Raw genomic sequence first — 27,424 nt, forward strand, 5'->3', positions numbered from 1 at the left:
ATGAATGTCAGGAAACTGGACCTTGTGGTATTGGGGAACATCAAAGGGACTGGGATAGAAGAATGGAAAGAGGAAGGGTTGGTGAATGCAGTCATAATATTCAAGCTATATGCGTAAAAATGGAACTAAGAAAACTGAGGGGCCAAGTGGGGTTTGGGGTGGAAAATTATGAATGGGTGACACTGATCAAGAAGCATTGTACTCATCAACTGGCATATCAAATTGAAATCCTACTGTATAACTGCTTAAATATAATTTAAAATAAAACAAAACAAAGGAAACTAACTTTCAGTTTTCTGGGTAAGAGACCTACCACTTGAGACATGGTCCCTAGTCTATTTATCTTACTATTTTTCATGTAAGGCTTTGTTGGTTCTTGCCTAGGTTGGCCTAGACACCAATACTTATGACTCCCACATAGCTGCTTTGATGAATGAGTGACAATAAATTCAGATTTTGTTGTAAGATGGGTCTTACTTTTTGCTCAGGCTGTACTTGAATCATATTTCTGATCTCTGCCTTCTGAGTAGTTGGTGTGAGCTACTGGATGTATCACTAAATGCAGTTTTTCTGACCAAAATATAATGTCTAGGCATCATTTACATTCAAGGCTAGAGAAGTGTCTTAGTGGATAGAGGGCCAGCCTTACCCTGTCTGGGTTCAAACTTTAGCCACACATATAGACACAAATACAAACATGTGCGCGCGCGCGCGCGTGCACATCCACCCACACCCACACACACACACACACAATTCTTAGTGTAATTTCATTTGTGCTGTAAGTTTCAATGGGATAAATAAATTTTCCTGAAAATATAATTAAAATTAAGTCTCCAGAAATAAGCTGTCGTGTATTTATTCTAATTCTATAGTTGAATAACATCCTAATCCAAAATTTTTTCTTTATCAATGTACTAGGTAAATAGAGGGACCAATACAGTGTTACAAAAAAATGTAGTTGCTGGATTTGGAAGAGCAGGATACCGCATTGATGGTGAACCTTGTTCAAGTAAGTCTTTTCACACCTAATCACTACAACCAGAAGTCACTTGTCTAATTCTAACCAAATTGGTTAGAAATGAGTAATTATCATTTCTAACTTCAATGTCATCTATCTTACTTCTGGACCCCAAAGAATTGGACTAGGCCAATTATTTCAAGATGAATTATGTTTAAAGAGAAAGGGAGAGGATTTTTAAAAATCTAATGTTATTATCAGGGAAATGTACAAAGGGGTTTCAGTTATATATGTAAGGTAGTGAATGCATTTCTGCCTCCTAAGGAAAATTTTATTTTCAAGCTCTTTTTTCCAGTTCTGGGACTTGAACTCCGGGCCTTAACACTGTTCTTGTACTTTTCTGAAGGCTAGCTATCTACCACTTGAGCCACAGCACCCCTTCCAGCTTTTTCAATGTATGTGGTACCAAGGAATCAAACCCCAGTCTTCCTGCATGCTATGCAAGTCCTCTACCACTAGGCCACATTTCTGGCTTTTTCCAAGTTTTTGATCTAACAATCTCTAGCAGCAACTTCAGCCCTTGACTTGGTTGACATGGCACCCGTGAATACCTTGCCCAGTCCTGCCACCTTCTCCACACACAAAAAGCAGCACTTCTTGGGTCCAGGAGGGCTTGCCTAGCATGCACATAGACATGGCTTTGACTCCTTGGTACCACATATAGAGTAAAAGCTAGAAGTCATGCTGTGGCTCAAGTGGTCAAGCTCTACCCTTGAGAAAGCCCAAGGACCGTGTTTAGGCCCTGAGTTCAAGCACTGCGATTGGCAAAAAAAAAAAGAAAGAAAGAAAGAGAAAAGAAAAGAAGAAAAGGAAAAGCAAGAAAGAAAAGAAAAGAAAAAGAAAGAACAGGCAGCATTTCTAAGAACAGGGACACATGCCTGCTGGAATGTGACACTATTTCATGCTTTGGTTTTGATAAAATACCTTTTACTCATAAGTTAAAACCTGTATTCTTGAAAAAAAATGTACATGAATAGCTCTCACATACATTTGTCTATTGTAATAGCAAAAATCAAGAATTTACCAAACATACAAGCTTTTAGCATGGCTGGATGGGAACAGGAAAATGCACACTCCTAGTTGAAGGACAGCGTGGAGTAATTCTAGGTAGCTGAAGGATTCTGACAATGGCTAACAACATCATGGATGCACTTAACTTTAATTCAAAATTCCCATTTCTAGTAACTCCCTGTTGCCTTTCAACACTTAAAATGTGAATAACTTTATGCCCTAGCACATGGTCTGTACTATGAGAAGGCTGAAATCCACCACATGTCCCTTGATGGCACATGAATTTTATAAAGCTGCACATTGGACCATGTGTCTTTGAAACAAAGCAGAAGAGACATGGAGGAATCTCAAGTACATTCTTTAAGGATAAGTGGAAGCTGCATTTTGGTAGAGAATGGCAATGAATCAAAGATAGAAGGAAGTCAGATACCTTAAGCAATTTTTGCACGCTTAGAGAGGGAGTTGTTTAGGCTACTGGCCCTTTTTGAACATAAGTAACACTTTCATTAAATCTACTTTAATTATACTGTATATTAATTATGAGTACAATAATTCCTATTGTATTGAGGATATTTGCAAGGTACATATATGGATCATTTCACTATATTTTGAAATGATTATGGATTTGGGATTCAAACATTTAATGGAAAAGCTAAGTAAGATTCTGCAAGTTTAAACAACTTTCCCAAGATCACATACACATACACATCAATGCAAAAAAAATATTAAAGAGGCACTTCTCTATGGCATGATCCAGGAATATGATGATGAATAAGCTAGCATGATATCTTCTTCTCATGAAACTTAGATCCAAGTAGTGAAGGGAAAGGGAAAATTCATAAAAAATTAGCCAAGTGTCAAGTAACAGATTCTAATTGCATGTCAGGTAACTGAGTTGCTAATTTGTAAGCAGTCAGAGAAATCCTTTTAAAGTAGTTCTTAAACAAGTATGACCTAAAAGACCCAGTAACAAAATAGTACGGTGAGGGGCAAGAAATAGAATTTTACCATAGCAAATGGTATCATTTCATTTCAAGTTTAGGCTTGCTGGAATCTAAATCTCATGTTCTTCCACTTGAGCCTCCAGCAAATCCACATGCTCTGTTAGTGTAACTCATGTTTAGTTTAAGCATATAAAATGATCAGGGCTATTAACACTAAATGTTTTTCTTTTCTTTTCCAAATATGCAACAAATTTGATAAGGGTAAATTATAACTGCCAGAGCCATAAAAATATTAAATTATCTCTTTAAAGTTGACACTGGAACTACATGTATGTAATTTTGCAAACCTTAGCTGTCTATTAAGATAACACAACTTGACTTGCAATGTTAACCTTTGGCTCGATGTTTTCTTTCAAGGTCAGTCTAATCCTATGGAAGACTGGTTTGACAATGAAGCCCATGGGGGTCTATATGGTATCTACATGAACCAAGATGGTCTTCCTGGATGTTCTCTTATACAGGGATTTACCATTTGGGCATGCTGGGATTATGGAATTTATTTTCAGGTATATGTGATTAAAGATGGTGACTGCTTACTTTCTTTTATGACTGCTATTAGTGTTTTGTAAAGTTCAACTTGTATTCCAGACCACAGAGAGCGTGCACATCTATAATGTGACTCTGGTGAACAATGGAATGGCCATTTTTCCAATGATCTACATGCCAGCTGCTGTATCTCACAAAATTTCTAGTAAACTAATTAAGATTAAGGTAAGAAATGAATAAATAGAACCATTTTCAAAAGGATAAATTTAACTGAAGAACTATTAAGAATAACCTTCTTCATTGATATCCATACTGCCCTCGTGTGTGTGTGTGTGTGTGTGTGTGTGTGTGTGTGTGTGTGTGTGTGTGTGTTTGGGACAGTAGTGCAGCTTGAGCCCCAAGCTTCTGGCTCTCCCTTGATTTTTTTCCTGACACTCTACCACTTAAGCCATGTCTCCAACTGTGATGTTAACTAGAGAATAGTCTGATAGAATTCGCTCCCATAGTTGATTCTAAACTCTGATCCTCATAGTTCAGCCTCCTGAGAAGTTAAGATGACAAGCATAAGCCACCAACATTTGGCTCTAATCCTTCCTTCTTTTGAAATCAGCCAACTCTGTTCTTTTCTTTTTTCCAGTGCTTCACCTCTCCTTGATGATCTCCTACTCTTTCAGCTGTTCACTAAATGTTTGCTCCTCTAGCAAGGTTTTCTAGAGCAACAAAAATAGTAATGATATTCCTTTTCCATTTCATTAATGCTATTATTCTTTGGATGTATTTCTATTATGGAAATATGGCATGTCCTTTTATAGAAATATTTCTGTTTGGGGCCAGGAGCATGGCTTAATGGTGGAGTGCTCGCGTACCATGCAGGAAGTCCTAAGTTCGATTCCCTGGAACCCCATACACAGAAAGATCCAGAAGTAGCGCTGTGGCTCAAGTGGCAGGGCACTAGCCTTGAGCAAAATGTGTCCAAGGACAGTCCCAGACCCAGAGTTCAAGCCCCAGTATTGGCATATATATATTCTGTTTGTCTTTCTCTCTCTTGGAGTGTTATTCCAGTCAGGGTCGTAACAATACTTTTTCATCTTTATTTAATGGATAATCCACTTCTAAAATTATTAGTTCATACTTCCTTATAGGAAAGTTCGGTTTTAGCTTCACTATATTTTCTTTTTTTTTTTTCTTTTTTGGGCTATTGTGGGGCTTGAACTCTGGGCCTAGGCTCTGTCCCTGAGCTCTTCAGCTCAAGGCTAGTGCTCTACCACTTTTAGGCCACAGTGCCCCTTCTGGTTTTCTGGAAGTTAATTGGAGATAAGAATCTCATGGATTTTTGTGCCTAGCCTCCTGAGTAGGCTAGGATTACAGGCATGAGCGATCAGCACCTGATTTATATTTTCTTTTAGAAAGATCTGTTATTGGGATATCAATGTGTGAGAAGTAATGCACCCTCTGGTGAATATAATTGTAACCCCTCTATACATTGAAATAAAAAATTATAATAAAAAAGAAAGATCGGTTATTAACATTGTATTGTCTGGACTTTTTAAAAATAGAATTCATTAATTGTCGGGAGTAGTCCTGAATTTAATTGCTCTGATGTCCTAACTAATGATGATCCCAATATTGAACTTACGGCTGCACATCGGAGTTCTAGACATCCATCAGGTGAACTTTTGAATTCTAATGTTGGCATTCCAATGACTGTGTCAACAAGTTCTGCTAACACTTTCCTCTTTGCAAAAGGTGGGAGAAGTGGAATCTGTTGGCCTACCTTTGCCTCAGCTCATAACCTGGCACCACGGAAGCCTCATGCAGGGATCATGAGTTACAATGCTATCAGTGGACTTTTGGATGTCTCAGGCAAGTTCAAATAAGGCCTTTCAAAAAGCTTCTCCCAACTATTGCCAGAACTTAGATTAAAATTTTAAAATTCCCTACATAAAGACCAACTTACCAGACATTCTCTGTAAAAATGTGAAATAATTATATATAAATTAATATGGCAATGACATCAGTTATCCAGTAGTACAGTAGCACAGATATAGCAAGAGAAAGAATCTGCCAGTTGCCCACAGTGATACTCTTTTACTTTATCAGGATGTTAAAGAAAATGTTTGAAAATAAATCTGATCTGATTTCAATCAGAGAAAATAATTTGCCTTTCTATTAATTATGTTTTAGGCTCAACATTTGTTGGATTTAAGAATGTTTGTTCTGGGGAAAATAATGTGATATTCATTACTAATCCTCTAAATGAGGACTTACAGCATCCAATCCACGTGGAGAAGATACAACTGGTTGATTCCACTGAACAGTCCAAAATATTTATACACCGACCTGACATTAGGTAAATTCCATCTGATTTTTACTTAATCTTTCTATAGTTTTTCTTTTCTCTGATCCCTCTTAAAGACTTGCTAATATCTATGAAAAATCATCTACATGGGGCCGGGAGTTTGGCCTAGTGGTTAAATTGCTTGCCTAGCATGCATGAAGACCCGGGTTCGATTCCTCGGTACCACATACATAGAAAAAAGCCAGAAGTGGTGCTGAGGCTCAAGTGGTAGAGCTCTAGCCTTGAGAAAGTCCAAGAACAGTGCTCAGGCCCTGAGCTCAAGCCCAGGACTGGCAAAAAAAAATCATCTACATGATAAAATTATGACTTTATTAATATAAATCTAAGGTTTCTCAGTTATGTTTTACAAAGTGAAGTTATGAAGCATTTCTCCTCCTATTCTTTTCCTGCATCATTAGTAAGATAAGGTCCGAAGTCTGTTCAACATTAATGTCTCTTCATTAAAAGATAACAGATATCACAGTAATTTTTTATTATGTTATGATTTTTCTTCTACCTGTTCCTTTCAGAAGATCCAATTACAGACATTTCAAAATGCATTTGGAAACTAAATAGCAAGTATTAACTAATGTGATTATAAATGTATTAAGTACTCAAAACAGCAATTTATCTGACCATAAAACTCACTTGGTGTCAGGACAGTTCCTGAAGCTGATCGATTAGATGGCAGGTTGAAGAAAACAGTCAATAACTGCTATTTTTTTCTTTCAAAGATTCTTTTTTAAATTTATTGTCAGCGTGATTGATGTACAGAAGGTTTACAGTTATATAAGTAAGGCAGTGAATATAGTTCTTGTAAAAATCGTTATAATTGCTATTCTTATAGGCAGTCTAAATCAGGAATATAAAGGACAATATTTGAAGAAAAAAATGGCTATCAGAAATTCTTGACAATTTCATTTTGGGGAGGGAGGAGGGATACTATCTGTAATTAAAGAAACATCTTTCATGAGAAACAAAATATTTCATAAGTAGTGTAACTTCATCCAATGTTTTAGATGATAGCCCAATATCTTGAGTCTTTATATCATATCTCCTTTCATATAATTTTTATGGAGTGTCTATTAATATGTAGCGTTTAAGAATCCCAATACAAAAGTTGACCATGATGAATGGTAATCTTCTATAACTCAATGTGAGGGGTGGAGTCAGGCGAACCTACTATGATTTTGAGGCTAGAACTTGTCCTAACAAAACAAAAGGAAACAAAAGACAATTACATGTTTTTTGAACTTTTATTATTTTATAGAAAGAAATATGTTAGAAATTTTTGTAGACAAAAGACTTTCAAGCCAATCTAGGGAGTTTTATATGTCTTATACATGTCTGAGTAGCCATTCACCTGCTGTTTGGGCAAGGTTAATGTATTGTGAACAGTACATAAATATTAAATTATTCACAAATATATGAAATAGCTTTTATATTCCACCGATATAGTTTGTCATTTCAAAATGTTAAATAGTTCATAATCATAGGACAAATAAACACAACGGAAAGGCAAATCTCCTTGCAATTCTAACTGTATAGGCTACTTTCTCCCACCTTAAACCCTTCTTAAAGTAAGATTTCATCCATATCTTGATTGTTTTGACACTCTAGTCCAGTACTCAGTTTTATTCAATCTACTGTCTTGGTATAGTGAACTAAATCATCTTGTCTTTTCCCCCAGTAAAGTGAATCCATCTGATTGTGTTGACATGGTTTGTGATGCCAAAAGGAAATCATTCCTTAGAGACATGGATGGCTCCTTTCTGGGGAATTCAGGTTCAGTTATACCTCAAGCAGAATATGAATGGAATGGAAACAGCCAACTAGGAATTGGTGACTACAGAATTCCAAAAGTGATGCTCACATTCTTGAATGGAAGCAGAATTCCAGTCACTGAGAAAGCACCTTATAAAGGTTTGTTGCATCTTATTCCATGTCAGACCTCCTCTCAAGTTCATGGAATAATTTTTTTTTCTTAATAGCTGACCTTTTCAATCAATACCTTGAAGGTTCTTCATATTATTTTTTTACAAAAAGTTTCATTTTCATTGCTAAAATATATATTCATACGTTTCTAGGAATTGTTAGAGATTCTACATGTAAGTACATTCCAGAGTGGCAGAGCTATCAGTGCTTTGGGATGGAATATGCCATGATGGTTATTGAAAGCTTGGACTCTGACACAGAAACACGGAGACTTTCACCAGTGGCCATAGTGAGCAATGGTTATGTTGATCTTATAAATGGTAAGTGAACCAATGTTCTTTCATTTTATTAAATACATGAAATTGTCTCAAGCCTTTTTGCCACAGGAAACTAGCAAACATTGAGATTTCTTTGCCTTTCATTTGTAAGAAAGATCTATGTGCAAGGGTGAGACTTGCCTCTTCAGCAGCTCTCCACTCAGGAAAGCCAGGAGTATTATTTCAAACTGACCTTAGAAGGAGGAGAGAGGAGATGGGGAAGGGTTAAGGGTACGGGAAAGGAAGGAAAGGGAAGGGGAAAGGGAAGGAGAGGGAAGGGAAAAGGGAAGGGAAGGGAAGGGGAGGGGAGGGAAGAGAAGGGAAAAGGGAAGGAAAGGGAAAAGGGAAGGGAAGGGAAAAGGGAAGGGAGGGGAGGGAAAAGGGAAGGGAAGGGAAAAGGGAAGGGAAGGGAAAAGGGGAAAATTTATTCCTGGAATGATGTTCATGCCTTTAGTGTCAAGGTGTGTGTGTGTGTGTGTGTGTGTGTGTGTGTGTGTGTGTATTTGTGTGTTTGTGTATGTGTGTACTTAAGCTTAAATGTCTCTTGAAAATGTGCTCTACCTTATATACAGTAAGAAATTGGCATGCTGTTTGTATATTTGAGAAGTGGTATTATGAATTCTCATGAAATCTTTGGAAGACTTGCAAACTTGTTTTTCATGCTGACTCTTTTGACTTTCAAAAACAGTTTATGAAGTTCAGAGTCTAGGTTTCTCTTGTTATTGTGGATCTTTGACCCGAGTGTGGGGATAACCTCTGCCTGGTCCAGAGCCACAGGGCGTCTGGCCCCACCCACCTGGAGCACGTGGGGCGTGTCTCAGGACACCATTGGCTGACGATCGTCCCTATTTGATGACGTGACTGCGACCACTCGATCTGTATTTAGCGGGCGTGTTTGTGAAATATAGACTAGACGTGCGCCAAGAGTCATGATCTCCTGATCTGTGTCATTACGTGTGGGCTCCGCCGCCATCTTGCCCCGCCACATGGGCGTCCGAGAGCCACACCCACACCCGAGTATTGGTGGTTTATACTGGATGGGAAAATGTCATCTATAAAACTTTTTGAATCTTATGAAGTTTTCCAACATTAATGTTCAACTTCATAACTTTTCTCACTACAATTATTTTAAACAGAAACTCTAAAAGGAGGTATACTGAAAGTAGGAACTATATTTTGTAGGCTAAGGACATGTTATACTTCACTTGAGTTTTGGAAGTATGTGATGACAAAATCTGACTGAACTTCAATTATAAATATTAATAATATTCTTAAGTGAGCCACAAAATTCAGTGACTTAATGAATATGTACATCAAGAAAATTCATCTTTCCCTCTTTCATGTTTCACTGAAGCGAAATAGAGAAGTTTGCAATGAAAGTTGTGTCCAACTTTTTTTGAAAATGCCTGGACTCACACAGAAAAACATCATTTAAAATGAGTTTTAGTTTATCAGAGGTTAGGATGGAGTGTTATTTTCCAGATGGCTTCAGTTCATTAATATGTTGACCTTGAAAAGGGGAACTTGTAGTTATTATCTTTAAAATATATATTAAGTTAAAATTGAGATGCAATTAAAGACTAGATCAAAGTAATGTGTTTGCTGACTTTACAAATTAACTAATAAAACAACTAAGTGAAAGAACAAATGAATCTTGTTCTGACTTAGCAAATGTTCATAAGTTCCAGGTTCAGGTCCCACATTTAGCAAACTAACTCCCTTATAGCATATTTCCTAGCCAAAATAAGTAACCCTCTCTTACTATATGTCTTTAATATGATTATTAGAATAATAATTAGAAAACACTTATGGGGGAAGTAGCTAATTCAGGAGAGTGGTCACAATTAGAAGTAGAGAGAGGGGATTTAATCAGGCTTCCATTTCATCTGCAAAATTCTATATATGTTCAAAACTAGAAAGCAAGTATTTATAGATTGCTAGAACTTGGCAGGAGGCAAACATTACTTTGAATTTTTTTCTGACTTTTTGATCTAGTTTATAATACAAATAAAAAACCCCTAAGTGGCATTTGGGATATTATAAATGTTCAATAAGAAGAAATTAGTATTAGAGTGATACACAAGGCTACTATTTGTCAATGACCTTCACACAGTAATTTATCTTTCTAACCATGGATTATATAAAAGCCATGGTTTAGAAATAATATAAATTGTTACATAGTGAATGGATACATTGAATGTGAATTTGGATCATGGCAATATATTTATGATTGGTATTTGAGTAGTGCTGGAGTTTAAATTTAGAGGATTGAACTTGAACATGACTCCTGCCCTTCATGTTCTTTATTCAGAGAGGGTTTATAAGCTTTATATCTGAGAGCTGGCTTTGGACCAGGATCCTCTAGATTATAGGTGTGTGTCACTATGCCTGATTTGTTTGTCGAGATGCTTGTTTCAAGCAGGTCATACCCTACTTGTCTGTTAAGGTATTTGTTACCATCTGGTTTCAAACTGCTATCTATCCTCTCAATTCCCACTCCCAGAGTAATGAGATTACTGGTTTGAGGGTCTGCTCTAAATGTAAATTATACTTCATATTTTATGTTATAGCATTGTAGTATTGATAATACTGGAGCATGGACTTTTATTTTGTATGTATTTAGGACCACAGGATCATGGCTGGTGTGCTGGATACACATGCCAAAGAAGACTGTCCTTGTTTCATAGCATTGTGGCTCTAAACCACTCTTATGAAGTTTACTTCACTGGTACCAGTCCTCAGAATCTTCGACTGATGTTACTTAATGTTGACCAAAATAAGGTAAGCTAATATAGAAATTATGTTTTGTAGATGATTACTTGTATATATTTTCTAAGGATTATATCTCTTTCTCTATAACAACATTTTCAACTTTCTTTTTTTTGCCAGTCCTGGGCTTGAGCTCAGGGCCTGTGCACTGTCCTTGGACTTTCTCAAGGCTAGAGCTCTACCACGTGAGCCTCAGCACCACTTCTGACTTTTTTCTATGTATGTGGTACTGAGGAATCAAACCCAAGTCTTTGTGCATGCTAGGCAAGCGCTCTACCACTAAGCCAAACTCCTGGCCCAACATTTTCAACCTTCTAGCTCATTTTTTACTTTTTTTTTTGCCATTCCTGGGCTTGAGCTCAGGGCCTGAGCACTGTCCTTGTACTTTCTCAAGGTTAAAGCTCTACCACTTGTGCTTCAGCACCACTTCTGGCTTTTTTCTATGTATGTGTTACCAAGGAATCCAACCCGGGTCTTCGTGCATGGTAGGCAAGCACTCTACCACTAGACCAAAATCCCGGCTCTCTAACTCATTTTTAAGCATCTTTTAGGGCTCTACCAAAATTATTACTTATATACAGAGTTTCTTTCAACCTGGGAGTAGATTATATACAGGTACCTGATACCTTCTCCCAATATGCATTTGATTCCTGTGTTCCTCATGTGAACCATTTTTCAACTGCGAGTTCTCTGATGGACAAACTTTTTCACATTTAAAAACTGTACACCAGAATCTGATAGCAGAATTGTATACTTATTCTTCCATGATGTTACCAGGAGAGTATGTCAGGGTCATAAGGTTTTAGTTTTCTGCTGAATGTCTATGCTGAGTTCCATAATGGTCGCACTAATACATATTTCCTAACAACAGTATGTGAGGGTTCCTTTTTCTCCTATACCCTTGCCAGTACTTGTGAACTTGATGGTCTGATTGACACTTAGGGGTTAGATGAAATTTTGTTATGGTTTGACTCTCGTTTCCTTTATGGCTAAGGATATTGTATATTTTTTGTGTTTATTAGTTATTTGTACTTTTTCTTCTGAGAACCTTAATTTGCTTATATTTAAATTGAATTATTTGTTCTTTATGTATAATGTGAGCTTTATGGATAATTCATGTATGATTTGAATTTTGTGTACATTCTGGATATTAATCCTTTATCTGATGAGGAACTGGAAAAGATTCTTTACAAGTACTCTTAAGTAATTTATTTTTTTTTACTGAGTATTGTCAATTAAATTTAAGTCACAATATCTGCATGAATAATTGAATAAGAGCTTATTTTAAAGTTGTAGTTCATTCACAGTTTACTACTGTTTGTCAAATTGTTTACTGTATTTCCAATTATATTAAAAATATCTGTCAGAACTTTAAAAATAGTTAAATATTTCTTAAATCCAGGAAACTTACTATTTTTCAGAAGATGTACATAAAGGATATTTTAAAATGCTAGATTTTTAATATTTTGTTGTATTGCTATCTTTAAACACACAAATGTTTATTTTTAACAGGCTGTTCTAGTGGGAATTTTTTTTTCAACACTTCAGAGATTGGATGTCTATGTGAACAATTCATTGGTTTGTCCCAAACACACAGTATGGGACACCCAAAAGAAACATTGCAAACTTAATAGACAACTGCACACAGGTATTTATTTCCTCAAAAAGTAGAGTTCAAATGTAATATGCACTCATTAATATAAAATTCTTTGTAATGACTCATTATTAATGTTTTTGTTCCCTTTACATTTGATGAATACAAGCAAAAAGTAAGGTTTTAGGCTTGTCCCACCAAACACTAAGACATATTTGTTCATAGCATGTATCCTAAAAAGTCACTCTGAGTATAGTGCCTCTTAAGCACTGTCACCCCTTTAAGAATTCTCACTTACCCCTCCACTTCCACACTTTTCTTAATTTTGAGATTATGTGTTTAATTTTTTGCCACTCAATAAAGCAGACCATGTATATAATGGATCTTGATCTGTATTCTCTCTTTACCATTGGCATCCCCCTTCATCCTACCCCTTCCCTTATTATTTTCAATTTTGTGGTACATACAATACATTCTGACTGCATTCTACTTCCTTCCTACATTCATGCTTCTCTCCCCGCCTTTCCCTGCCTCTTGAAAATACCCATTTCCTGGTACATTTTAGTTGTGGTTGGCTTGAACTAGTCTTTTTAAAGAATTATGCTCTCCATATAGCCTGTACTTCAGTTAAATCATTTGTATCTGTTTACATACCACCCAGTGTATTTACTTACAGATTTATATGCACTTCAATGATGAAGATCGAAAGCCATCCTCCCTAAAGTCAGGAAAGAGAGAAAGATGTCCATTCTCTCTATTCCTCTTCCATATACTAGCAGGAGCAATAAGGCAAGAGCAAAACATAAAGGAGCTCCAAATGGAAAAGGAAGGAGTAAAACTATCCTTTTTGCAAATGACATGATCTTGTACTTAAAGGTTCCTAAAACTTCCTCACCCAACCTACTAACACTTACTTATCCAAAACTTTAGCAAAGTAGCAAGGTACAAATCAACCCACAAAAATCAGTAGCACTGCACCCGGCTATAAAACACATTTTGTAAGATAAAAAAAATAAATCCAGAATAATGTCAGCTGAGAGCTAGGAACTAATATGAGAAATATTTTTAATAGTTTATATACATATATATATATATATATATACTCCCCTGGCAATATAATACCACTATTTATTCTTGGTCATTTAAACCTTTTTGTGTTTATCAGAATTCTAATGATAGTGACATTCCATTCCATGTGATTTTTAGATGTTTCACCCAACATTATATAAATGTGTTCTGTAGATCATAGTGTATACTAAACCATGGCATCTGTATGGGTGATCCATACTCATTGTCATTCATAAAACAACACCTAATAAATATTAGCTATTCATACTACCTATCAGACACTATTCTAAGAGCTTTGTGTTTAACTCCTTCTTACTAGATCATAGTGATGGAAGGAAATGATTGTAGTTGACTCAATTGAGGTCCAGGAGAAGTAATTTGCAAAATCTTTTTCTAAGAATTACAAAATACCACAGATTAAGAAACAAATTATTTTCTCACAATTCTGGAGATTGAGAGTCTGATATTAGGGGTGCCTACATGGCTGGATTCTTGACTGGCAAAAGCCACTTTCTTGCTGTGCTCTAAGAGGGCAGAGTGAGATGTGTCTGCTTCCTTTATTATCATGACAGGCAACACGAGAAACTTATCTAGGATAAACAGTATATGTCCTCAAACAGTAGTTTGAAAGCAAATTCAATTTATAATACAAAATAATAATCACGCAATAAAAGGTGGTAAGGAGCAACATGTTTTATTCAACTATTATATAATTCAACCTGTAGGCTCCATATGTGTTAATTTATTACCTCTTAAACTTTGTGGATGCTTTGCCATGAAACAATATATCATCATTCATTATGTGTATATAATTATTTCATGCAGTTTTATAAAATTTAATTCTCCATGTAAATGTGCTTTATATTTAATTACAGATGTTTCAGGCTAACATGTAAATCTGTTTCATTGCTTTAAGATTCTCCTAAGATATTTTAATATATTTTCTTTTCATTGCATGCTTTTTGTCCTTGGTAAAAATAGAAACATTGAATTGTAAATAATCTCTTAAAAACTGATATGGAGCACAGTATAAATTACATACCTAGTAACATTAAATTTATATTTTTAAATTACCAATGCCTTTAGTCAAAGCTTTAAAATTCTGAATATGGAAATAATGTTATTAGTACACAGCATAAGCTCCTAGGTTTCAAATTAGATTTGTTTCTCATTTATAATATATCTGTGGCTAATTGGTTTCTAAAATAAATTTAAAATATAATTACTGTTGATAGTATTTAAAGAATTGAGTTCAGTTGTGCATGTCATTTATATAGTTCTTTTTGTGTATTATGTGCATGCTTTCTTATGAAAGTGATAAAACTAAATTTTATGGACTTCTTAAAATTCAAACAAGTGTTAAATATCACGTGATATTTGTGCTCATGTAAATCTATATAACTGATGTTTTGGCCTTTTTCTTTTATAGGGAAATTTCTTCCTAACCTGGACTCCACTATTCTTGGTGAAAACTACTTTGATAGAACCTACCAGATGCTTTACCTTTTGGTTAAAGGAACTATACCCATTGAGATTCATACCACTACAGCCATATTTGTTTCTTTCCAATTACCTGCTGTAACAGAAGATGACTTTTACAGCTCACAGAATCTAATTCAAAATATTGCTTTGTTCCTAAAAATACCAAGTGACAAAATACGTATCACCAGAATAATAGGAGGAGAAAGTCTAAGAAGGAAGAGATCCACGAGACACACAATAGAAGTAGAGATTGGAGAACCTCCCACTCAATTTTTACCCAAAGACACCACAGGTATAAGATAGAAGAATGGGATTACCAATCTATAGCCACAAATAAACCAACCTGGTTCTGGCGAGCTAGGCTTCAGGAAATCCCACCAATTCTACATCCTGAATCTTGTAATGGACTAGAGACAGACTCTTCTTTTCTTCTCTATTCATTTAGCCCAAATGTACTTTGGGATTTTGAAAGAATTGTAGTTTCATCTTGTTTTATGGTGACTATAAAACAAAAACATTTTGTCAAATAGAAAAGGTCTAAGATGAGCTGCGAGTTTGGCCTAGTGATAGAGTGCTTACCTAGCATGCACGAAGACCTGGGTTCCATTCCTCAGTACCACATTTATAGAAAAAAGCCAGAAGTGGTGCTGTGGCTCAAGTGGTAAAGCTCTAGCCTTGAGAAAGTCCAAGGACAGTGCTCAGGCCCTGAGCCCAAGCCCAGGACTGGCAAAAAAAAAAGAAGAAAGAAAGAAAAGGAAAAGGTCTAAGATGATATACCTAAAGAAATAATTATAGAGGATAGATGAGGACAATTGTCAATTGTCAATAAGAAAATCTGTCAAGGATTTTGGTTGGCTTGAGTTGCAATTAGATATCCTATAATGTTTTCTGTCTAAAATCATAATTGATTTTACTTTAATCTGTACTTCCTTGGACTTGTATGGTCAACACTTTGGACTCAACATGACTCAGTTTGATAATTCCTTTAATCTGAGCATTGTAATAGATCCATTCTACATACATAGTTTGTTCACACACTTGTAGAAATCACTGATAAGCCTTGTATGTTTGCAAGGCCCAACTTTTACCATACTAGCTGTTAGATATTCAGAGAAATGGTGATATATTTCCTACATGTGACCTACTTTTCTCAATACTCCTTTGTCCAGCTCTACTTTGATTTTAATAGCTCTATCTTGTTAACCACATTTTTTAGCCATGAAAGATAGTCTGAAAGCTTGGAACTAAAAACAGGAAAATAATGAAAGATAGGATATAGTATGTCTTCTAGACATAGACAGAGATTGAGTTTTAAGAAAAACCTTATGACCTGGCCTGGAGTGACTCACAACAAAATACTGGAAAGTGGAAAGAAAGACTGCATGTAGTTGAACTCCGAGCTTGAACTCCGAGCTTCCCACTCCCCAACATGTAGATATTCTTGCATAGTATTAGGATATCTGGAAGTTCCCAGATAAGCAGGAAGGAGACTCCTAGGGTAAGGAATGAGAAACCTTCAGTTAATGCCTTTGCTTTATAAATGGCAAAGATGAAATGAACCCATTTATATGTCACACTGTCAGAAAGAATCTTTTGGGCTGGCAATGTGGTGTAGTGGTAGAGTGCTTGCCTAGCATGCATGAAGCCCTGGGTTTGAGTCCTCAGTCCATAGACAGAAAAAGCCAGAAGTAGCGCTGTGGCTCAAGTGGTAGAGTGCGAGCCTTGAGCAAAAGAGCCTCAGAGACAGGGCCCAGGCATAAATTCCTCAATTCAAACACCTCAGGACTGGCAAAAAGAAACAAAAGGAGAGAGAGAGAGAGAGAGAGAGAGAGAGAGAGAGAGAGAGAGAGAGAGAGAGAGAGAGAGAGGAGGGAGGGAGGGAGGGAGGGAGGGAGGGAGGGAGGGAGGGAGGGAGGGAGGGAGGGAGGGAGGGAATGAGAGGGGGAGGGGGAGAGAGAATATTAATAGTGAAGAGCAGGGAAGACCTTCCACTATATAGAAACCCAGTGAAGGCAAAGTGATAGTAGCACATAGATGCAGTACTGCTATGCTAGACAGTCCAAAGCCTTATTTTTGTGAAGCCCTCTTGAGAAATATCCCTGCAATCAGGGAGAAGGAAAATATGAAAGATTCATTCAGTAGTCATGCAAAAGAGACCTCGTAAACCAGTAGAGCATAAAATTCCCTGGCTGAGGCTTTCAAAGTGTTACTTGAGACTTACTAGCCCAGGACATTGACTCCTTCTGCCTCAGCATCATGGTTTAGCCTTAAAAGAAGAACCTCACTGATTTCAGTTCTTGAGACATTACTTTATAGATTGAAGATGTGAGACACCTGGGACAGAGCTTATTGAGATGTGTAGGATACCAAAACCTTATTCTTTTTTTTTTTTGCCAGTCCTGTGTTTCATCTCAGGGCCTGAGCACTGCCCTTGGACTTTCTCAAGGCTAGAGCTCTACCACTTAAGCCTCAGCACCACTTCCAGCTTTTTTTCTGTGTATGTGGTACCAAGGAATCGAACCCGGTCTTCATGCATGCAAGGCAAGCACTCTACCACTAGGCCAAACTCCCAGCCCCCCAAAACCTTATTCTGTCCACAGTTATTTGTAAAATGTAACTGACTACTCTGAATGGAATAGAGCCTAAAAGGACAAGAATGGATATGAACTGTTTTAAAAGCTGTTGGACTTGAATTTTGATACTGTGGAGTCAGAAATTTAAAACATTGATCTGGTATAGCAGGGAGGTGCAGTTAAACATCAACACAGGGCTATTAACCATGGAGGCCTCACTACATAAGTAAGGTAAGGAGCACTGGGGCCATAGGGTTACGAGAAAATCCCAGTCCTGCCATCTAGAAAGAAAAGAATAGAACCTACACATAGTATTAAAATTAACCTTGAAAACTGGCAAACAAAACAAGAAACAACTTTGTCGTAAATTAGGAATACCATTAGCAACTTTTTAATGTACAGATTGATAATTTAATGAATACTAGTTATTTTCTTTTCAAAATTAACATCCTGTTTTTGTGTTTTTGTTTTATTCTTTCCAAAATTTATTAGCATGAATTAATTGTAAAAAAGAAGGGGGGGACCTCCACTACTTACACAATTATGCCTAGTGATTGTTTTTAAAAGCAACAGAAAAATAAAATTCACCCGTATAATTGGACATTGTTTCACACATATATCAAATAGGCATTAATAAATAAATAAATAGAAACCTTATAGGAAAAAATGGAAAAAATAAGAAACCTTTTTATCTTGGGCATTTGTAATCATCTCACACAAACCAAATATGTATAGTACAATTAAGTAAATGCACAAAATGGTGCTACAATATTTGCAATTAAATCTTTGTATGTGTATGTTGTTGAAATAAAAGAGGTTTCACTGTAATACACAAATATACAAAATTTATTTTTTAAGTTACCAACTATATTACTTTAACATTCTGCTTTAAAAATAGTTTGCTATAATACAAATAGTAGATAGTTCTAAACTTCTAACAAAGTACATGGCAATACTAAATTCAGAGACCTATTTTCCCAATTTCCAATTCATTTTCTTTGTCTTTTTTTCTATCTTTGTGTTTTTACTCATTCTACCATTAAAACTTTTTTTTCAGTATCACTATATATATGTACATAATTTTAGATACAGTTTAAAAGTTTCAAAATTGTATAATGTGACAGAACATCACAAATAAAACTGAATGATAAAAATTTCCATATTCTCTCAAAATTATATATTCTTAAATCTAAATGTCATGATATTATTTTCCCATAGGCCAGATGCAATTATCTGAACTCCAGGAAATTGCTGCATCTCTTGGACAAGCTGTAATTTCAGGAAAAATTAGTAGTATTCTTGGATTTAATATTTCTTCCATGTCTATTACAACTCCTATCCCCAACCCAAGTGATTCTGGCTGGACTAAGGTAAGAAGATTTACCTATGACTAATATTTCACTTTAGCTATCTAAAAGATTGTTACTTTTTTCTATTTTAAGACAGAAATCTAGAGGGCATGTCTTTCTATTTTACTGTGGACTATTTTTTATTTGAGATTACCAAAATGATAATAATGTAGTTTGAGTAAATAGTGAGGTATTGATTGCATAGGTGCTTTGCTTTGGATATTTACACTAATGTGTCATGGATTTGATCTATAGGAAATATTGTAGTAATACCAACTTTATATACTGAGTCTTGTTTTACATTTTTATTTTAATTTCATTATTAAGTAGTTGTAAAATGAATTTAGAATTCTGTAAGTCAGGTTGAGTACAAAGCACCTTAATCAACATCACCTCTCCTTTTGTTCTCCCCCATTTCCCCCTTCCTGTCCCTATGTTCAAGTCAGAATTTATTTTACATAATATACATTGAATATAATGACTGCATTTGCTCACCCTTCCCATAGAGCCTTTAATTCACAATCTAGTTCACATTCAGTTCCAGACAGTAATCAAACTATCACTGTTAAGAAAATGTTCTTTACAGTGACTGACTGACTCCAGCAGCTGGGGTTCAATTCGTCTCTTCTTTACTTCCTGGCTTGGACAATTTTGAGGTGTCACCTGCCCTCTAACTTATTTTTATTAATAAACAATAAAATATTGCATTTGGCTTGGCTGAGACAAGTTTGCTATAGAATGTAGTATGCCCTGGGAAACATGTTTCTTTCTGTCTATACCAGGTGACTGCCCAGCCTGTTGAAAGGTCTGCATTTCCTGTCCACCACGTGGCCTTTGTGTCCTCTCTCTCAGTGGTCACCCAGCCGGTGGCAGCACAATCGGGACAACCATTTTCTCAGCAGCCTTCAGTAAAAGCAATAGATTCCAATGTAAGTTTTGACTCAACATATTCCTTTTTGTGAAGGATCTGAAGTGTAAACTGTGAATGGGGAACATCTTTGTTAGTTTTAACACTGGTAGCCTAGGATCGCACCTTAGAAGTCGGACTGTACCTATGAATATTCTCTTCTGCTATGACGAAACATTTGTACTAAATGAAGGCAACCCCTGACAATATGTACGAGCTTTTTCTGTAGAATAAGGGGCTTCTGTAGATTTTAAATTTGTAAGGAGACATTTTTATAAGTTTAGCATATATTTTCAGAAAAGCAAAAGACAACCAATTGTTATAATTCTCTATTCTCTTCTCTTGAGGGTAATTGTATATCAGTTGGGATTACTTCACTAACTTTGAAGGCTATACTAAAGGATGCCAATAATAACCAAGTCAGTGGCCTTAGTGGAAATACAACAATTCCATTTAGCAGCTGTTGGGCCAACTATACAGATCTTACTCCTCTTAGAACAGGTGAGTAAAATATTTTATATCCTCACATAAATAAATAAGGAGAATTACAATTTTAACTCTGGTACATAAATTGTGTAAGTAAGAATGTTAGACCCTGACTTGTATTAAAAATATTTAATCTGACTTATACAAGTATATTTGTGCAAAACCTAGGTACAAAAGGTCATATAGGATGAGAATAAATGAAAGGATCTCTAGGATATGGAAACAAGAGCTTTATCTTGTATGATTGCTGTTCTTTTTTTTTTTTTTTTTTCACCAGTCCTGGGCTTGAGCTCAGGGCCTGAGCCCTGTTCTTGGACTTTCTCAAGGCTAGAGCTCTACCACTTGAGCCTCAGCACCACTTCCGGCTTTTCTATGTATGTGGTACCGAGGAATCGAACCCGGGTCTTCATGCATGCTAGGCAAGCACTTTAACCACTAGGCCAAACTCCCGGCCTGATTGCTGTTCTTAATGTACTGTTATTTCTCTTCTCTTTTTTTGCCCTTTGGTTAATTTCACATTGTTACTGTACCTGACTTGTTACCTGGTATATTGTATATATGTTTATTTGAAATAGGAAAGGGAAGGGAGGAGAACAAGATGATTGGGGGGGGGAGAGAAATGGGGATAAATCATGAGAAAGGTTATCAATGTGTGAGAAGTAATGCACCTACTATCTGGCAAATATAACTGTAACCCCTCTATACATTACCCTGACAAAAAAATAAAATATATTTTTTAAAAAGTATATTTGCTTGGCAGCAGAAAGACTTATCCTTTTTTATCTATCAAATATGTGTATATACACACAAATTATATCTATAGTAAGAAGAATTAATATGTGAGTTTTCAAATTAAAAATGGAAATAGGTTAAAATAGGTTAATGTGAAACAAAAATACATTGATTATCTCATATTCAAAAATATAAGAAGATTTAATGTGTCTATTTTAGTATTTAAATGAGTCCTTTACTGATTTAAAGTCAATGCAGAGGACGGTTAAGGTTATTTAAAGTCATTTAGTCTGAGTGGAGATTATATTTTATTTTATTTTATTTTTTATTACTGAAATAATGCATAGAGGGGTTGCAGTTACATTCGCCAGAGAGTACGTGCATTACTTCTCACACATTGATACCCCTTCTTATGATTTGTCATTTCCCTTCCCCCACCCCTCTAATCATCTTATTTTCCCCCATTTCCTTTCCTATTTCAAATAAACAAATAAACCTATATACAATATACGAGGTAACAAAGTCAGATACAGTAACAATATAAGACTAACCAAGGGGCAACAAAGAAAAAGAGAAATAATGTAGTATATTAAGAACAACAATCACTCAAGATAAAGCTCTTGTTTCCAAATCCTAGAGATCCTTTCATTTAGTCTCATCCTATATGACCTATGTATCCAGGTTTTATGCTATTGTGATCCTCTGCTAGGAGAGTCCTAGATGTATACTAATTATTACCAATTCAGGAAATCATTGAGCCTATGTTCCTTTGGGTATGACTTACTTCACTTAATATGATTTTTTCAAGGGAGATGATATTTTTAAAAGAATTAATGTACCCACTACTTGCCCAGACCCTGAGAGAGTTTAAGCTCTAGAACTTAGTAGTGGGGGGAGGGAGTCACAAAAAAAGGACATCGGAGACATTATGTAAATTTTTAATACCAAATAATTTTTTCATATATTTTTATTGTAATTAATAGATGGGTTACATGATATTTGCCAGATAGATGGTGCATTAATTCACATAATTGATTCCCTTCCATCTGTCTTGGTCCCCATTTCCCTCCCCCCACCCCCACTCCTCAACTTGATTTCCCCCCTTCCCTATCCAATTTCAAATAACCAAATACAAATATATCCGATATATCAGGTAACAAAGTTAGATACTGTAACAATATGAGATAACCAAGGGACAGCAAAAGAGATGAGGGATAACATAGTACCTTAAGGACAACAATCATTCATTATATGGCTTATGTTTCTATATCCTAGAGATCCTTTCATTTAGCATCATACTATATGGCCTTTTGTATCAAGGTTTTGCTCTATTGCAAATCTCTGCTAGGAGAGACCTAGGTTTCTACTGAACATGACAAATGAGAAAAACCATTGAGACTAAGTTCCTTTGAGTCTGGCTTACTTCACTTAATTTGATTTTTCCTAAGTCTTTCCATTTCCTAACAAATGGGGCAATGTCATTCTTTCTGACAGCAGCATAGAATTCCATTGTGTACAAATACCACATCTTGTTGATCCACTCATCAACTGAGGGACATCTAGGTTGGTTCCATATCTTTGCTATGGTAAATAGTGCTGCAATGAACATTGTTGTGCTGGTGGATTTAGTATGTCCTTGTTTCTGGATGATTGGGTAAATGCCAAGTAGTAGAATTGCTGGGTCATAGGGGAGCTCTATGTTTAGTGTTTTGAGGAACTGCCATACTGCTTTCCATAGTGATTGAAGGAGTTTGCACTCCCACAAACAGTGTAGTAGTGATCCCTCCTGGCCACATCCCCTCTAGCATCTCTTGTTATTAGTTTTCTTGATCCTGGCCATTCTAACTGGAGTGAGGTGGAATCTTAGAGTTGTTTTGATTTGCATTTCTTTTATGACCAGAGATGTTGAGCATTTCTTCATGTGTCTATAGGCCATTTTTGTTTCTTCTTCAGAGAAGACTCTCTATAATTCTTTGGCCCATCTTTTACTGGGATGGTTGTTTCTTTGGAGATTAGTTTTGGATTGATTCAATTTTTTGGGCTGTTGATATATTTTAGATATGAGGCCTTTGTCCGTTGTATGGTTGGTGAAGATATTCTCCCACTCTGTAGGCTTCCTGATTAATTTACTAGCTATGTCCTTTGCCATACAAAAGCTCTGCAGTTTAATGCAGTCCCACTTATCCAGCCTTTCTCTGATTTGTTGTGATTCTTGATCCTTATTAAGAAAGTTTCGACCTGTGCCAAGGAGGCCTAGTGTATCTCCTATTCCTTCTTGTAAAGTTTTCAGTGTGTCAGCTTTTACCTCCAGATCTTTGATCCATTTGGAGTTAATTCTAGTGCAGGGTGACAATGAAGGATCCAACTTTAGTTTTCTGCAGGTGCTTAACCAGTTCTGCCAGCACCACTTGTTGAAGAGGCTGTCTTTTTTCCATTCCATTTTTTTGGCTCCCTTGTCAAAGATTAGGTGGCCATAGGTCTGTGGTTTAATATCTGGGTCTTCAGTTCTATTCCATTTGTCTTCAGGCCTGTTCTTGTGCCAGTACCAAGCTGTTTTGATAATTATAGCTCCGCAATAGTCTAAAGTTTGGCATTGAAATTCCTCCTGCGCTGTTCTTTCTGCTAAGAAGTGTTTTTGCTATACGGGGTCTTTTATTATTCCATATGAAATTTTGGATTGCCTCTTCTATTTCTTTAAAGGATGCCATTGGGCTATTGATGGGTATTGCATTGAATTTGTAGATAGCCTTTGTCAAGATTGTCATTTTCACGATATTAATAGCAAATAATTTATGATGGCTAAGTATGTAAGGCAAATTTAGTCCTTAAAAATAGGGACTGGGAGTTTGGCCTAGTGGTAGAGTGCCTGCCTAGAATGCACGAAGACCCGGGTTCAATTCCTTGGTACCACATACATAGAAAAAAGCCAGAAGTGATATGATGGCTCAGTCTAGAACACTAGCTTGAGGAAAGCCCAAGGACAGTGCTCAGGCCCTGAGCTCAAGCCCAGGACTGGCAAAAAAAATAATAGTAATTACATAATTCTAGTAGTAATTTGAAATAACTATGAATGTACCGACTACCTATCCATTACCCCAACAATAAAATACAATAAAACAAGATGAGGTCGCAGTTCTAATTTGTTTAATTTCAAATACATTTCACATTGTACTTGAAATATTTTTACAACTATTTTGTATTAGATTTATTGATGTCAGATTCATTTACTTTAATTTTTTGTAATCATACAAAAGTCATCTCTTTGAGACAGTTATTTCTTTTGTATCATGAAAAGGGTTATAATTTTTTTGTGTAAATTTATAACCTTTGTGAGAATGCATTGCTTATTTGTGTGTGTGTGTGTGTGTAGTTCTAGGGATTGAATTCTGGGCCTGGGTACTGTTCCTGAGCTTTTCGATCAAGGCTAGCACTCTGCCACTGAGCTGCAGCACCCTTATGCTTATTTTGTAAAAAGCAAAAAATAAAAATATTCAATAAAATTAAATTCTAAAATTCTAAAAAGGAATTCCATAATTTGAAATATTCAGAATTTATCTCTACCTCCATGAATTAAGGCTGATGGTTCTCCAGGCCTATGTCTGTTAGACAGAAATGAAATAAGACATTCAAGTCTTCTATCTATGTCCCTGTTTGCCTCCATTTTGAACAACTGTCTAAAACAGACCCTAAGAAGCAGAAAAAGAATCTACTGAGCATTCCCTGTCCATGGTTAATGAGATTAAATTCCTCTCCCATGGAGACCTTCTTTATTGTTGCTTGTAGTTAAACTAATTCATTTGACTTGATTGCCAACATGACTTCATTTTGTACTAGGTACTCTTTTGAGGTCAATAGAAACCAAACTGCAACTATTTGAAAATAAATGAGGGAGTTAACTCTTACGTGTGCTTCTTTTTCCTACTAGGAAAAAATTATAAGATTGAATTTCTCCTGGATAATATCATTCGGGTAGAATCCAACGCTTTCAGCCTAACAGCACAGTCTGTCTCTGGTGGCAGTGGAGGTGGCAGCAGCAGCAGCAGCAGCAGCAGTGGCAGCAGCAGCAGCGGCAGCAAAGCATCAGCCATGCATCTCTCTGCCCACATACTCACTATAATTATGAGCTGTCTGATAGGAAGAATTTTGCTCCTGGAAATATTTATGGCCACTGTTCTTCTGGACATGAGGGTAGGTAAGGATGGCTCATCTTGTGCCTAGTGGGTTTCCTAAGACTGTGCATGGCATGTGGGCCTGTCACCACTGATAACACAAAGACATAGTGTCATTCCCAATGGCAGAGACTGGACAACCTTACAGGAAATGGTATTCTCATGCTATGCTGGTATGTAAGAATGTAGGGAATGATAGATATAGATAAGTTCAGGTTCCTTTATCTGATGTGAGAGTTTTCACCACAGCAAGACAGGTGATGTCTACACAGAACCTGTTATCTCTTGGCTCTAATCTCCTTAGTGGTGATTTTACTATCAGGTCAACTCCTCTTCTAATCCTCATAGCAAAAGTACCAAGATCTCCATGTGTATATTCTATCAGCCAATAATCAATGCAGAATGAACTGTCCCCCTTTTTTGTCCTCACAGTTCCTGCAAAACCAAAAACAAGATGAAAATCCACCAAATCCAGGCCTATTGACCTGGCTTCAGACATAGCTCCATTACAGAATCAATTGTTACAGCCAAAACTTGGCCTGGGGTGCATGGGGTAAGGTACTACACATGAGGTCCACTGGGGTGTTGGTACCAAATGTAACAAACAGAGGTACTGAGAGTAATAAAAGAATTCTCTGTGAGCTACAATGTAAGCTGTGGAATGCTTATAAATGTCACTTTATCAGTAATGCAGGAAAAGTTGTTACATGATACATAAATGTTGAGAGGGAGAGAAAAGTCATGCAAGAAAAGGGATATGGCAGGAGCCAAGAAAAAATTGTGGAAGTGAAAAAAAAGATGGTTGTAACAATAAATGTTCAGCACTGAATTCTTTATTTTCTTCTTCTAAGCATACTTCTGTTACTGTATCTCAATTAATGACAATACTATATATTTCTGGGCACCCTGGTCGCTACTTCATCAACTTCTGCCTTTCCTTCAAGCTCCACATCTTCTCCCTCTCTGGGCCAACCTCATCCAATCCTGTCCTTTGTCCCTCAATTAAATCTTAGTGCTATATTTTCAATGTGTTTAATCTTCACTTGGTTCATGCATGCTCGGCAAGCACTCTACCATTAGGCTTATCATTGCTTTTGAACAAAAAAAATACTGTACTTTGGAAAGAATCATGAAATTTCACCAAACAAAATGACAATTCTTAAATATAAAAAAATACAGAAAACCTCCCACAACATGATATAAGCAACACAACTCTACATTTTCCTCATAGATAATTATTACTGCTTTTAACATAAAACTGGTCAACTTTTAAATTACTGTTAGGCATTATTTCTTCCTGTTTTAACCATAATATGAAATATTTAAAAAGTTCAAATTAATGAAATATTTTTAATCACACCATCTTTTACTATGGCTTTTTAAAAAATCTTTTGTATTGTTTCATATTTTAGGAGGCAACTGAAGTGTTCTTCCGAAAAACAGGCAGAAAGAAGATTGCTTATTTGTGAGCTTTTTGTTGTGCAGCAAGAAACCTTCTATAACATCTTCAAGAAAATTTGCTAAAAACTTTTATAACATTTTAAATGTATTACAAAAATAAGATTTCATCAAAATACAAGTTTATTTTGATTCCTTACATTTGTATTTGGTTGTTTCTTATTTTGTATTTAAAAAACTTCTGAAAATCTCTGATTTGGAAGCAGATATGCCACCTACATTTGTACCAACAAATCAGAGAATCCTTTGAGAGCAAAGGGAGCTTGTCTAGTTCTTACTTAAATTCTTAATGCCAGGATGGAGGTATTAAAAATGTATTAGAACATATATGCACGAGCTGGTACTCTCTCTACTAATGAAGTTCTGTTGTAAATCATCCCAAATTCTGGGGGAGATGAGACTGTTTATCAGTATGAGTGTTTTTTGTTCAGAACCAGAGTACTTCTGCACATTTCAGACAGTTCAAGATTCTGAGCTATAAACCCTAACTAGTAATATAAGCTTTTTTTGGTGTTGCTAAGCAAAATGCGTTTGGGAACAACTTCAAATTTGTTCTCTTCGTGGCCTTTCTTTACACTGAATACTACAACCACTAAGTGTGGGATCTACAATTCTAGCTAAGAATAGAATCAATCTTTTAAGTGGATAAACTAGAAAATGCATACAGCCACAGATTAATATAGTTCAATTAATACAAAAGTGTACAATAAAATATAGCTTTTAATTAG

The 27,424-nt window shown here is 36.0% G+C and overlaps 1 protein-coding gene across 1 annotated transcript in view; it reads left to right on the top strand.

The window, feature by feature from the left end:
* Pkhd1l1 (PKHD1 like 1) overlaps positions 1 to 26,835 on the top strand; it is a 147,867-nt gene extending 121,032 nt beyond the window's left edge. The window contains exons 63-78 of the mRNA XM_090339272.1: positions 919 to 1,009; positions 3,391 to 3,539; positions 3,622 to 3,744; positions 5,076 to 5,187; positions 5,266 to 5,382; positions 5,704 to 5,869; positions 7,548 to 7,780; positions 7,945 to 8,112; positions 10,733 to 10,890; positions 12,391 to 12,526; positions 14,970 to 15,314; positions 18,814 to 18,965; positions 19,727 to 19,873; positions 20,199 to 20,352; positions 24,995 to 25,257; positions 26,651 to 26,835. Coding sequence (XP_090195398.1) covers positions 919 to 1,009; positions 3,391 to 3,539; positions 3,622 to 3,744; positions 5,076 to 5,187; positions 5,266 to 5,382; positions 5,704 to 5,869; positions 7,548 to 7,780; positions 7,945 to 8,112; positions 10,733 to 10,890; positions 12,391 to 12,526; positions 14,970 to 15,314; positions 18,814 to 18,965; positions 19,727 to 19,873; positions 20,199 to 20,352; positions 24,995 to 25,257; positions 26,651 to 26,707 — 2,571 coding nt within the window. The 3' untranslated portion in view covers positions 26,708 to 26,835. The remainder of the gene's footprint in view (positions 1 to 918; positions 1,010 to 3,390; positions 3,540 to 3,621; positions 3,745 to 5,075; positions 5,188 to 5,265; positions 5,383 to 5,703; positions 5,870 to 7,547; positions 7,781 to 7,944; positions 8,113 to 10,732; positions 10,891 to 12,390; positions 12,527 to 14,969; positions 15,315 to 18,813; positions 18,966 to 19,726; positions 19,874 to 20,198; positions 20,353 to 24,994; positions 25,258 to 26,650) is intronic.
* The last annotated feature ends 589 nt before the right edge of the window (positions 26,836 to 27,424 follow it).

This window comes from Megascapheus bottae, chromosome 9 (genome assembly GCF_031878675.1).
Source record: "Megascapheus bottae isolate mThoBot1 chromosome 9, mThoBot2.hap1, whole genome shotgun sequence".
NCBI classification, from domain to species: Eukaryota; Metazoa; Chordata; class Mammalia; order Rodentia; family Geomyidae; genus Megascapheus; species Megascapheus bottae.